At 51.9% G+C, this 13,744-nt stretch overlaps 2 protein-coding genes across 4 annotated transcripts in view; both read right to left on the reverse strand.

Moving 5' to 3' along the window:
- Nucleotides 1-1,508: 1,508 nt before the first annotated feature.
- MRM1 (mitochondrial rRNA methyltransferase 1 homolog (S. cerevisiae)) lies at nt 1,509-6,600 on the reverse strand. The gene is given in 6 exon segments (XM_008578503.1): nt 1,509-1,984; nt 1,986-2,097; nt 2,349-2,468; nt 2,568-2,700; nt 5,774-5,867; nt 6,050-6,600. Coding segments are annotated over 6 exon segments (1,068 nt in total). The 3' UTR covers nt 1,509-1,926.
- A 1,491-nt stretch (nt 6,601-8,091) lies between these two features.
- DHRS11 (dehydrogenase/reductase (SDR family) member 11) overlaps nt 8,092-13,744 on the reverse strand; it is a 9,721-nt gene continuing 4,068 nt past the window's right edge. Inside the window, exons 2-7 of one of the 3 annotated variants that reach the window (XM_008578505.1) lie at nt 12,687-12,896; nt 10,179-10,273; nt 9,360-9,489; nt 8,615-8,707; nt 8,339-8,404; nt 8,092-8,216 (exon numbers count right to left, since the gene is read on the reverse strand). In XM_008578505.1, the coding sequence (XP_008576727.1) occupies nt 8,175-8,216; nt 8,339-8,404; nt 8,615-8,707; nt 9,360-9,489; nt 10,179-10,273; nt 12,687-12,896 (636 nt within the window). In that variant the 3' untranslated portion in view covers nt 8,092-8,174. Of the gene's footprint in view, nt 8,217-8,338; nt 8,405-8,614; nt 8,708-9,359; nt 9,490-9,637; nt 9,902-10,178; nt 10,274-12,686; nt 12,897-13,744 lie in introns of those variants that run through there. The other 2 variants (XM_008578506.1, XM_008578507.1) reach the window with 2 other exon arrangements.

Raw genomic sequence — 13,744 nt, forward strand, 5'->3', positions numbered from 1 at the left:
TTTTACAGATGAGTAGACTGAGAAGCCATCTAGGCAGGAACCCATGGGGCCATGGTTGGAACCAGCATCTTCCGAAGAACCTTAGGGACAGATGAAATGTCACCATAGCCCAAACTTTCAGGCATGAGCTCAAAAGCACAGGCGTGAGCATGCTTCTTGATGAGAATGTGAAGCAGTTCCTTGGACGTGGCTTGAAGGCCAATGATTCTTGAACCTACCACACAGTATCAACTGGGGAGCTTTAAGAAATACTGATACCTGGCTTCTTCCCTAGAGATTCTGATTTAATTGGTCTGGTGCCTCTGGGCATATTAAAGCTGTCCCCGTCCCTGATCCCATGCTTCTAAGGTTAAAAACCCCTACACTAGGCTCCTGGCCAAGAGTACAGCAGGGACAGGGAGGCAGCACAGTGTGGTGAGGGCTGGCCCGTGGCAGCAGAGGTCAGGGCCTCTGTGGCAGCCGAAAGCTCAAGGGGGACAGATGCTGGTGGTGATCAGTTTATAAAGGGGTTTTGTCCTCTTTCTTGAGAAGAAAAACCTTGACTTTAAAGAGATATTAGGCCCTTTTTAAACAACTTCAAATGTTCTAAGTTGGCATCACCATTAGAATTCCCAGATAAATCCATTCCACATAGATTCCAGAGAAAAGGAGGGGGTACCATGTTGAGCGGTTACTACGTCCAAGGCACCGAGTTCCCATTGCCCCCTATATCTTCCAGCAATCCAGGAAGGTAGGATAATTCTTCTTTCACCAAGGAAGGAACTGAGGCTCAGGTGGGTAAGGAACTTGCCCAAGGCTACACAGTGATCAGGATTACAATTTACAGGTTGCTGTCCTCCAAATCCATGATCCCAGGTAGTGGTTCCCACCCAGGGATGAGTTTGTCCTCCAGGAGACATTCAGCAATGTCTGGAGACATTTTTGGTTTCATAACTGGGACGGGGGTGGGGGTGGGGGTGTGCTATTGGGACAGCTCTCACAGCAAAGAATTACCCGGCCCAAATGTCAATAGTGCCAAGGGGGAGAAATGTGCACCAGTGGCTCCCAGCCTTGGCTGCACATAGACCCATCTGTCGAACTTTAAAAATCCTGGTGCTCAGGTCGCACCCAGCCCCATTATGTCAGACGCTGTGTCAGTGTTGGGATTCCTGTTTTTAAACTTGTCAGGTGGTTCCAATGTACAGCCGAGGCTGAGAACCACTGTTCTACCTTACTTCCACTGGGGGCTTCTGCTCCATTTGTGGGACCCTGGGGGAGGGGTAGCAAATCTGCTGGGTTGTGCAGTACACAGCGATCCTGTCCTCTCCACCTCACAGACTCGAATGGAGGGCTTTGGCTGGTTGGTTCCTTCCATCGATATGGATTGACTGCCTAGTAACCGGTGGGGGGGGTACCCCTAGGATGGGAGGCGCTTGCTAATCTTCCCTCGCCTCTCATGGGGGCTGCAGCCAAGAGTCTCCCCGAGGTGGCTGCGACCGAAGACTAGACCAAAGAGCGAGGCTGCCATCTAATGGAGGAATTGGACAGAATATCCCGTTTTATTTGATCCTCACAACAACCCTCTGAGGTAGGTGCAGACTGGGGTCCCGAGGCATGTAAAGATAAGGACATGTGCTCAAGGCCCACAGTGGGAGGGATTGGAGCCTGGATTTGCCCCGTCTCCCCACGAAGGCCTTGCAGAACAGACACCCCCCATCCTAGCTCATGCTGGCAACTAACAAACTACCACCTCCAACTGCAAGTCCAACATCAAAACAGAAAACTGAGCTTACTTTGGTGTCTACCACAAAGTCCCTGGCCCCCCAAGACTGTGGTCAATAAACAGGGGCTCAGGTACACACTCAGGCAGACTCTGACACACTGCAGCCTGTGACGTATGAGCAGCCCGTCCCCTGGCTCCAGCACATGCATGTCTCGCAGTCCAGGTCAGTCCCCATTTTGCCTCTTTTTGTCTGATCTTGAAGACAGTCCTGGGTGCCGAGCCACTCAGTCCTTCAGACACAGATGAGGGTTCTTGGGGGTCTTGGAGAAGCTGTCTTCTCTCCCCCTCTGCAGGGAAACCCTTCCTCTGGCTGCAAATGGAGTGAAGAAGAATTCCTGCACAGACAGACAAAAGGACAAGGGGAAGAGAAAGGAGCAGAGGAAGGACCATGTATGGGCCCTTGACATGTGCCAGGCACTCCCTCATTTCATCCTCAAAAGGGCATATTTTGCCCATTTTACACATAAGGCAATTGAGGCACAGGGAGTAACTTGTTTAGGATGAAATAGCCAGTAAATGAGACTAAAGAAAAGCTGCCCCTATGTGCTTAGAGGGCGAGAAGAAAGGGAAGGGGGAGTAGACTCACCTGCAGCCACAGAGACATTCAAGGACTCAAGTCCAGGAGGCAGCTGGCGCCCGGGCAGGATGGTAAGGAGAAGCTGGCAGGAGGCCTGCACCTCCCGGGACAGACCAGCACCCTCGTTCCCTGCAGGGCAGGGACAGAGGGTTAGGGTGCCCTAGCTGGACCCCCAAGCGGCTCAGGAAATGTACATCTGAGCACAGAAAAGCAGGGACATCTACCTACCCAGCACGAGAAGAGTAGGCCGGTCCCAGAGGAACTCCAAGCAGCTATTGATGGGGATCTCAGAGGACTGGAAAAGCTCAGGCTCCGAGCAGCCCACCGTGCCTGCCACAAGCCAGCCCTGCCGGGCTTTGGCCTGAAAGGGGGAAACAGAAAGCTTGTTCTAGCTCACCAAATCTTCATCAGAGCCTTGGACACAGAAGAGCCCAGCCTTACCCATGCTTATTAATTCACTTGCTGATCCACTCAATTTAGTCAATAGTAATTAAGCACCTAGAATGGGCCAGGTTCCATTCTAGGCACTGGGGATAGGGCAGGGAACAAAACAAGACCAAAATCCCAGCCCTGAGGAAGGGTTGTTGGGGAAGGCCTCACTGAAGGACATTTGAGAGCAGACTTAATGGAGATGAAGGAGCACTGTGCAGACATCTGGGAGAATATTCTAGGCAGAGAGATTAGCAAACACAAAGATCTAAAGTTGATGTTTACCTGGCCTGTTTGAGGAACAGTAAGGTGGCAGTGGAAAAGGAGTCATGAGGAGACAGGAGAGGGAACAGTGGCCACATAAGGTAGGACATCAAAGGCCACTGGAAGGACTTTGGGTTTTAGTCTAAGAGAGATGCAAAGGCTTTGAAAGATTTTGAGGACAGAACTAACATGGTCTGACTTATGTTTTTTTGTTTTTGTTTTGGGAGCTGGCCAGTATGGAGACCAAACCCTGGACCTTGGTGTTATCAGCACCATGCTCTACCCTGCTAAGCTAACCAGCCAGCCCTTATGTTTCAATAGAAACTTATGTTTGACTTATGTTTCAATAGAATCACTCTGCCTGCTGTGCCGAGAGTCAATAGCAGAAGCAAGGAAACCAGTTAGGAGGTTTCTGCAATAACACAGTTAAGAGATGATGATGGCTTGGACCAGAGTGGTAGGAATGGAGATGGTGAGAAATGGTGAGAATATGGAAATAACTTCAAGCTAAAGCTGAAGGGATTTGGTGACAGGTGGGACATGGGTGTGAGAGCAGGAAGAATCAAGGGTGACGCCAAGGTTTTTGGCCTGAACAACCAAAGGGATGGAGTTACCATTGATTAAGGTGGGTAAGCCTCCAGAAGGAACAGGTGCTCAGTTTCAGAACATTGTTTGAAAAGCCCATTAAACAGCAAAAAAGGGCTCTTGCATAGGCAACTAGATGAGTGAATCTGGAATTCAGGAGCAAGATCCAGGCTGTAATATACATTTGGGAGGTATTTCAACATAGATGATATTTAAAGCCATTAGACTAGATGAGACCAACAAGAAATGAACTTACAGAGAAAAGAGATCCAAGAACTGAGACCCAGCAAACACTAATGCGTGGAGGTCAGGGGGTTGAGGAGAATCACCAGAGACAACTCCAAAGAGAGAGTGGACAGTGAAGCGGGAGGAAAATGAGGTGAGGAGTGTTTCAAGGAGGAAGGAGTGGTCATCTGTGCCAGATGCTGCAGCCGGGTCAAGTCAGTAGAAGACTGAGAACTGACCCTTGGATGCAGCACTATGGAAGCCACTGGTGATCTTGGCCAGGGCCTTGGGTCAGTGTGGGAGTGAGGTTCTGACTGTTGCAAGATCAACAGAGAATGGGAGGCGAATGTTTGTTTGCGTGCTGATGAAAGCGAAAGGGAAAGATTGATATGAGAGAGGAGGAAAATTGCTAGAGCAGCGCCTGAGTAGGCAGGAAAGGATGTGGTCCAGTGATGGCCTCTGCCTGGGGGCATCTCCAGTTGCGTGCTGATGAAAGCGAAAGGGAAAGATTGATATGAGAGAGGAGGAAAATTGCTAGAGCAGTGCCTGAGTAGGCAGGAAAGGATGTGGTCCAGTGATGGCCTCTGCCTGGGGGCATCTCCAGTTCTTCCGCAGTAACAGGAGGGAAGACAGACTCCGTGGGCCCAGACACTGATGGGAGTAGGCAGATGTGACGACTTAAGTAAGTAAGTAAGCACTTAAGCTTAAGTAAGTGCTCTGCAGCGTTTTTGTTTTTTCAGGAGCTACATGTTCAGGGGCTGGAAGTGAGGAGAGGTAACCCTATTCCCTATCAGACTTCGCCAGAGTTCCTCTGAAAGGGGCTCCCTGTAAGAACGTAAAGCCAGATAATGCTTCTAGACAAGTCGCTAAGACATGTTCAATATAGCAGGCACTACTACATGTGGCTATTAAGCAACTGAACTGTGGCTAGTCCAAACTGAGATGTGCTGCATGTAAATTTTTAAAAGGAAGGGCTAGGCGGTTAGCTCAGTTGGTTAGAACACAGTCTTGTAACACGAAGGTCACAGGTTCAGATCCCTATATCGGCCAGCTGCCAAAAACAAAAAACAAAAGATTTTGAAGGAATGTAAATTATTTCATTAATAATAACTTAAATGATTACACACTGAAGTAATATTTTGGATATACTGGGTAAAATAAATTATTAAAATTAATTTCACCTGTTTCTTCCTTTTTTATTTTTATTTTTTTGCGGCTGGCCGGTATACGGATCAGAACCCATGACCTTGGTGTTATAAGGCTGTGCTCTAACCAACTGAGCTAACCAGCCAGCCTCTTTTTACTTTTCGATGTAGTTACTAGGAAATCTGAAATTACAAATGTGTCTGGCATTATATTTTTATTGGACAGCGTTGTTCTAGACACATCCCACAGCCCTTCCCCTTCTTCTCAAAGAAGAATTTCTCACCACCCAGAGCAGGGGGACAGTAAGAGGAGCTGCCAAATGCGGGGCAATACTGCCCCCTTGTGTCCATCAGGAAAAGCACAGCTGAAGACACGCACAAACCCGGAGGGGGGGTTTCTTAAATATCAAAGGCATGCAGGTCTCCTTGTTCAAAGATCCTTTAAGCTGTGCCCCTTACTCGAGAAACCCAGGCCTCCTGTCCACCAGCTCCCCACAGCTGAGCAACAAGCATTTACTGAAGACCTACTCAGTAGACAATGAGACACTGAGACAGATTTACAGAAGGGGCCAGGGGAAGGACTGCAGTAAAGGGAACGCTGTCCCTCACTTCTGATAGTGGTCCATTTGTGATTTTAAAAACTCCGAGACCCTCCCCTCCACAGAAGGTTTCAGAAGGCCCTAGGAAGTGATGCCAACATGACCCCTTGTCTCCCGTTCTCCCATCAGGTACTGGCTGAGTGCCCTTGAAGAGGCTGAGCTAAGCTCATTTCTCACCCCTCATTACCTGCAGAAAACCGGCCAGGTCATCAGTGGAGAACACGTCCATCACCTCCATAGCCCCTGCGCTGGCCTTGCTGACTACTGGAGTAAGCGGGCAGCTGCAAAGTTTCCCCAGTCCCCACATTAGGCTGGGCAATCTCAAGCTCGGCGCCCTACCCTCCCCAGGCTCAAGTTAGGGGTGAGTTCTGGCGATGCGGAGGCCTGGCTGAGGGATCACCCAAGGGCCAAGGTGCTTAGGAACTCGAGGTTGGGGAACATGGGGAATAAGGGACATCCGTGCCTGTTTCTCTGGCTGGTGATGACCTTATCCACTCCAAGGAAGTGAGCGGAGCGCAGTACAGCTCCAAGATTCCGGGGATCCTGGAGCTCCTCAAGGACAAGCCACAGCTGCTGGGGGTCGTCGCCTGGGTTCGCCTCCCCGGCCTCCGTCCAAGGCCGGGGCCGCAGCGGGTTCACCTCCATGCAAACGCCCTGGTGGACCTGGTAGCCGCACAGGGCGTCCAGCTTCCGCCTTCTGGGCCGCAGAACTGGGATGTCCCGCGCCTCAGCCTCCTGTAGCAGCTTGGCCCGCTCCCCCTGCAGCCCGGCCTTGCCGGCCTGGAGCAGCAGCCGGGACACCCGGCGGCGAGAGGCCCGCAGAGCCAGAAGACACGGGGACAGTCCAAATAGAAGTTCCAGCCGCGGGGTCGGTGCCAGGTCATCCAACCGCAGGAGGCGTAGCTCCTCCCCGCCAGGCCGCTCCCCACGCCGCGCCGCTTGGGAGAAGTGACGGGTAACAAGGCGACCAGAGCAACACCAGGTCGCGCTCCTGACAGTCGAGAGCAGTCCCATGGCACTGGCTGCGTTGGGGACTCGATGCTCCCTCCTGTGTCAACCCCGCTCCCAGGCCCCCAACTCAGTGAAGGGAACCCGACAGCTGCCCCGACTCCGCCCCCTCAGACAGGAACGAACCCCCCTGACTCTACGCTCGCAGACTACCCAGTACGCGACAGCCGAGCCGCTACCGACCCTCAGAGCTCCCACGCGGGCTTCTCCACTTCCGGGTTCGAGCGGCCCCGCCCCCCGCCCGGAGACGCACCGCGCATGCCCGGCCGTCCCCACAGCGCCTCCTGCAGGGCTGGCTGAGCGGCGATCTCCACTGCACCGCGGCGGTCTGGGAGTCTGCTAGAAGCTGAGCTGACTCTGCTATTGGCTGCATCCAGTGCATTCAGCCACGCACAAGCAAAGGGCACTTTAAGGGGACGGGTTGGCCTTCCTGTTCAACCATGTCGGTCTTGGTGCCTCCCTCCCCACATCCAGATGCTGGTGATTTTCCCCAGAAGCTTGTTAGATCCTCATCACCGGGCAGCTGGACTCCCACAACTTCCTATTCTGTGGGCGCTGATGCCCTTCTTAAGTGACAGCTCTGAGCAGATCCTGTCCCTGCTGAAGGGAAGCTAACTAGTTCCCTTCGCCCACAGATAATGGCTTTGCTCAGCACCCAGACCCCTATCCAGGCAGGAGCTACCTTTTCAGCCTCATCTAACTCCTGCACTAAGTTCTGTGCTGTTCACACAACGTTGCAGGCTCTTCCGGGCCTCCCAGACTTGCACACCCTGTTCGTCTCCTCTTTGTCTTTGGCAAACTGCTACCCATTTTCCAGATCCAATACAAACCCACTGCAGCTACCTAAGGTAATCCTCATTCCAGGAGTGATGCCCCTAATACAACCATCTTCTCACTCACCTGGAAGAAATTCTGAGATACAACTACCCTGACCACAGAGAAGGGGGAAGAACTGAAAGAAACTCCTGAAGCCAGCATAGGTTGGTTGTTATTTTTCTTTTTTAATGATCACAGTGAAATCCACTGGAAGCCAGGCCCTGGTATTCTGCTGCCACAGTCAGAGAGGAGTGATGACCCAATCAGGGGCCAAGAAACAAGATTGGGCTGGAGAGCTGAGAAGAAGGAAGAAGACAAGAGGGGTGGGGGCAGTGGGGAAGGGAAAGGACGAAGCCTGGAGCCTTGGATAACCATTTAGATGTAAGGTGAGAGCCTCTCTCTGCACACCAGCCCAGAGGGGTAGAGGCTGAAGTGCAAGAAGACAGGGGAAGCCCCACTTTGGGCCATAGCCCGTTTTCCAGGTCAAAGGGAAGAGATTGAGGACAGCAGACAAAGGCCAAGGAGCCCAAGAACAAGTTAACAGGTAAAACAACAGGGACACCACCTCATCTCCCCAGCCCACTTTTCACATTTGCAATGGAAACAATTTCACAAGATGATATAAAAACCTCAAATTTTCTAGCCCCTGATGGAAGTGGGGACAGGAAGTGGGATCCAGGGGTCCAGAAAGCAACACCTAAAATCCAGAGGCAGGAGCCAAGCCGTGAGGGGTGGGGAGGGAAGGAGGAGCTCCCCACAGGACACTAGGTCACCTGCTCCGTGGGCCTCATCTGGATGTCTCCAATCTGCAGAAGGCACAAGGCTTGAAGCAGCCAGAACACTCTTCTCACCCCTTGGGCCTCCCTGCTTCCCTCCTTTGGGAGTGGTCAGGCTCCTCCAGGGGGTGGACAGTCAAGGCCAGACTCACCTGGACATGTGGGGGAGTGCTGAGGACGTAGATGACAGCCTCAGCCACATCCTCAGGTTTGAGACACTGAGAGCACCAGGGGAAAGGGTTGAGATAAGAACAGAATGAACCCAAGTTCCCTCCCACCACTGAGGCCCTCTCCAGCATCCACATTCCCACCCCAACCCTCCAGGAGGGGCAACAAGCTGGCTAGAAGGGTGGAGTCTGAAGGCCAGGGTTCCCTCTGCCTTCATTTAGGGAGTGAGTGGCTTCACCAGGCCCAGAGGGAGGCCCCACCTTCATGTGTTCATAGGTGGCAGCTGCCTTCTCAGGGTCATTGTTGAGGAGTTTGAAGGCGAATTGTGTCTCCACCACGCCCGGAGAGATGCACTGGGCCAACAGAGAGGGTCTGCTCAGGGGCTGAGTTTTACCAGGCCCTGGGGAGGTGGGGGGTGCGGCCACAGGACCCGGCTTCACAGTGACAGCTGCCCAATGTCCTGCAACTGCCTTCTCCCTCCAAAGCTTCCACTGGCAATTATCACAGTGACCCCTACCATCTACAGAGCTCTTCCTATATGTCAAGCAAATGTTTTAGTAAATGGTGATGTCCCTTAAAACCTCATAACCAGATAGGTATCATCATCTCTATTTTACAAATGAGAAGACTGAGGCTTGGAGAGGTTCAGTGACTTGCCCATGATCACATGGCCTTCAAGGGAGAGCCCAGAGTCTTGGTTTCTAGCCATTGTGCACCTGGTTTCCCATAATTCCTTGCTTTCCCTTAGTCTCACCCCACTGTATTCCCCTTGGCCCAGCCCCCTCCTACCTCAAAGTCTAAGTCTGGACATTGGCTTCTGGATCAGTGAAAGAAGGAAACTGAAGGATGGTGCAGGCCGCGTGAGGAGCAGCAGGACTTCTGTACCCAGTCCACTCCCAGGAGCTCTAAGCAGCACACCCTGGGCATGGGCTTCCTGGGCAGTATGTGTGGACACGGAGGGCCTGTGCCCACCCCATCCCTGCCAGGGCTAGGCCACACCCTCACCGTGGCTCGGATGTGGGTCTGAGCCTCCCGAAGCTCTTGCCTCAGTCCCTCTGTCAACGCACTGACAGCATACTTGGTTGCGCTATAGAAATGAACCACCGAATTGGGTGACACTCGGTGGCCAGCCATGCTGTGTGAGGGAGAGAAGGGGAAAGAAGAGAAAATGAAGCTCCACAGAGACAGGCAGTTCCCCCTGCAGTACTGGTCAACCCCACGACCCAGGTGCCCACAGGGACACCTTCTGAAGTGACCTCTCCTGGCCACCCCACAGCCCACTAATATAGCCTGTTATTCAAGCAACTCCTGAAAACCCTCCTTCTCCTAGAAGACATCCCTACACTGACCAGAGAATACATTCTGAATACATTCTCCTGGTCATGCAGGATATCAAAAATCTCTCCATTTTATTTGTGTTTACTGATACAGTTCTACTGGGAGATCTCTGGGGGCAAGCAGAGGCCATATCTCTCAGACTGGGGCTCCCTGATGGCAGCGCATGTGTAGTCTTTCTTTGTGCCATGAGGTAAGGTTCATCCCAAGGCCTGAGGAATAGAGATGCTCAGTTCCGGAACAGGCCCCAGGCCTCAGGTGCAGAGTGAAGGGGCTGAGCTGCCCATTCCAGCCAACCAAGGGCTGGCATTTGGCAACATTATTCTTTCCCTCACCATAATCGTGCCATTTGGGTATAAAACAGGTATTACATCCCTATTTCACCACCAAGGAAACTGAGGTTTAAAGAGGTCAAGTGAGCTGCAGCATATCACCCAGCCTGGAGGTTGAGTGGTGACCTGAGCTCTACCCATGGCCAGCCACCCTCACCTGTTGATGTTAATGATGTGTCCATCGTCCACATTCCGCTCCTTCATGGACTGGTAGGCTTCCCGTGTGCAGATGCTGAGGGCCAGCACGTTCACCTGCAGGTCAGGGAGGACAATGGGGTGTTTCCAGCTTGGGCCCACTACGTAGGTGATAGAGACACAGAGCAGCCGGGGAGGAGGTGGTGTGGGGTATAGTTCCAAAACAGTGTCCAGGTTCTCATGGAGACCAAAGACAGACCCAGGACACCGTTCACCTGCAGGTCAGGGAGGACAATGGGGTGTTTCCAGCTTGGGCCCACTACGTAGGTGATAGAGACACAGAGCAGTCGGGGAGGAGGTGGTGGGGGGTATAGTTCCAAAACAGTGTCCAGGTTCTCATGGAGACCAAAGACAGACCCAGGACACCTTGTCTTCTTCACTAGGTGCCCCTCCCCCATAAAGCTGCCACCCCCAGTTGACAGCAGAGGTATCTCTTCTCCTGGCTGACTCCCCACGTTCTGGCAAAGAGGAACAGAAACCCCTCACAACCACTCGTGACCCAGGAGACCCTGTCTTGGCTATCTCCTCAGCAATACCCTACCCTCCTCTTCTCTGGGACCCTAGCCCTACTCCCTCCTAAATAGTCTAAAATCCTTCCCAAAATGCTTTAAAATCTCTCTCTTCAAGCACAGACCCTAGCCTCTCCCCACCTTCCTAGTTACTCTCTGCTCCTTTTCCATCCCCTTCCTTGAGACTACAAGCAGAGAAGGCCTGTCCCTCCTTCCTTTTATACCTTCCTTTAACCTGTGTTCCATCAAGGAGACTAGGCACAGAGACTCTTTAGAGAGCCACTCCTACTACCTCTGGCAGAGGAGACCCCAAATCCCAAGCCTTCGTGGAACAGAGGACTGAAGAAGTGTCTGCTGTAAAGCGCCTTCCCAGCCCCACACTTTGGCCTCACCCACAAGCACAACAGAGATAAAGCTTTCAGCAGGTCCTCATGTCTCTCCTCTTGGGAGGAAAGGGAATCAGCCAGGAGATTAGATGCTTCTCTTTATCAGGTGTCAGAGCCAGGCATCAGGAACAGAACACTCTCAGTGAGAACCTGCCTCAGCATTCATGGCAGTAGGAAGAGATGAGTACCAGGACATGGGACGTTTTCAGCCCTACTTCTTGTCCTCTTAGCAATGTGGGTCTGTGGAGTAGAGAACTTAGCTCCCGTGGGCAGATGGAGTAAGAGAAATGGATGCCCTGGGACCCGTGAGTAAATCTCCTAGGTCTAGGGGCCAGGGATAGGAGAGGAGAATATGCCTCCTAGGATGATCCTAATAGACCTAGATAACGTTCAAGTTGAAAGGGGCCTTAGGGATTTAATGTAAGTCACTCATTTTACAGATGGGCAACTGAAGTCCAGGTTTAGAGGCCCACTTGCTGTAGATGAGGGCCACGACTCTGATCTCCCAGAGGCTCTCTGAGGGCAGAGCTTCATTTTCATTGTTCACTGCTTCATTTCCAGGCCCAAGCATCTATTAGGTGCTAAATCTATTGTTATCCAATGTGAGAAGGATTGTGGGGGGGAAAGAAGCATCCTCTTTACATACTGCTTTTAACTTTTCAGAACACTTTGACACCCAACTGTCGCCCCATAATATAGTCCAGAAATTGAAAACCTGTGTCTTGAAGGCTGTGTTTGGCATGTACATGGTTTTAAAACTTTTTAAATCCCTTTCCAATATATATTAGAAAGTTTCATTCATTCAATAAATATTTATGGATGGCTTACAGGCTGGAGCTGTACCAGAGAATAAAACAGACAAAAACCCTTGCCCTCGTGGAGCTGACATTTTAGTGGATGAGGGACATGGGGTGTCACATAAAAATAGACTCCCCACTTTTCTCAAAGAAACCATAAAATCTGGCCACACTGGGCTGCCATTCAGCATCTAGGCTGCATGTGAGCAGTCACCGCCCCTTTACGTGGCCTTGTGCTCTCCCTCGCAATGCAGGCCCCACCTGACTCCTTTATGTACGACCCGGCCCCAGGGGTCATTGAGGTACGTGACCCCAGATATTGATGATATAGGTATGTTCATTCCAGTTAAATGTGACAAGACTGAAGCTCAGAGAAGGCAACTAACCTGCCTGAAGTCATATGGTTACTGGCGGGGCTGGGTGAGAACATCATCTCTTGTCTTTCTGTTCCTTTTCTTCCCATAAGACCATGTTCCTAAGCACCAGCACAGCGCTGACACGTGGGAGACATTTAATCTTTCTTCCAACACAAGGAAATCACTCAAGAATTAAGAACTACCCCCGGGGGTTCAAGGGAAAGAAGAGCTGAAACGATGTGGCCATTCACCCACTCACTATCCCTCCAGCAGGGAAAGAAGCAACGGGAGAGTCAAGATGCCCCAGGTGGGAACCCAGAGTTCCCTCTTCCTTCCTAGATGTCCTATTCCCAGCAGTCCTCTGGTTCACAAAGCCCTGGCTCCCCGCTCTCCGCCCCCCACACCAGGCCTGGAGCCCTTACGTTGAACATGTCCTTCCAGCCGCTGGTGCTGCCTGACAGCAGGGTGTCAGGCCGGGCCAAGCCGGCATTGTTGATGCAGATGTCCACACCATTGTGCTGAGAGCGGACAGCCGAGAACATGGAAAGGATGTCCTCCTCACTTGACAGGTCACATCTGTAGGGGATCAAAGTCCCAGGATAGCCTGCACTCTTACATTCAGCAGCCAGCTCCTATGAAACCCAACAGGGGTCTAACTGGGGTGAGCTGTTCACTCTCACACCTCCCCACCCAGAGACAGACTTCCTTCCCCTGTCACCACTAAGAGAACACTTTTCTTTGTTTTTTTGTTTTGTTTTGTTTTTAAAAAGATGACCAGTGAGGGATCTTAACCCTTGACTTGGTATTGTCAGCACCACGCTCACCCAGTGAGCTAACCGGCCATCCCTATATGGGATCCGAACCCGTGGCCTTGGTGTTATCAGCACCACACTCTCCCGAGTGAGCCACGGGCCAGCCCAGAGAACTCTTTTCTTTGGCAGCCACCTTTTTGCCACATAGATGTTGGAACTGCCCATCCCCACAGCTTGTTCTTTTTGATCAAAGTCCAGGGGATGAGAGCACTTCCTGAGTGAGGGAGGAGAAAAGATCAAAGGCGGAAACTCACATACAAACTCAAGTCTTCGGTTCTAAGAAGGCAGAAGGGGCCAGGGATCTGGGGAATGATGGAGTGATATGTCTTTTCTGCCTCCTCCCTGACAGGAACACCTCCTCTGCCCATAGGTGAGACACACCTCTCACCCCACTTCATGCTTCTTCCGCCAGGCCCTCAAGTCTCTTCTCCCCCATCATGTCATCCAGTCCCTCCCAGAAGTGCTCATCTCTGAACTATCACCCTCCCCTCACAGATTGCAGCCAGCTCGTTCTAAGAAGGCAGAAGGGGCCAGGGATCTGGGGAATGATGGAGTGATATGTCTTTTCTGCCTCCTCCCTGACAGGAACACCTCCTCTGCCCATAGATGAGACACACCTCTCACCCCACTTCATGCTTCTTCCGCCAGGCCCTCAAGTCTCTTCTCCC

The sequence above is a fragment of the Galeopterus variegatus genome, unplaced genomic scaffold, assembly GCF_000696425.1.
Source record: "Galeopterus variegatus unplaced genomic scaffold, G_variegatus-3.0.2 Scaffold1704, whole genome shotgun sequence".
NCBI classification, from domain to species: Eukaryota; Metazoa; Chordata; class Mammalia; order Dermoptera; family Cynocephalidae; genus Galeopterus; species Galeopterus variegatus.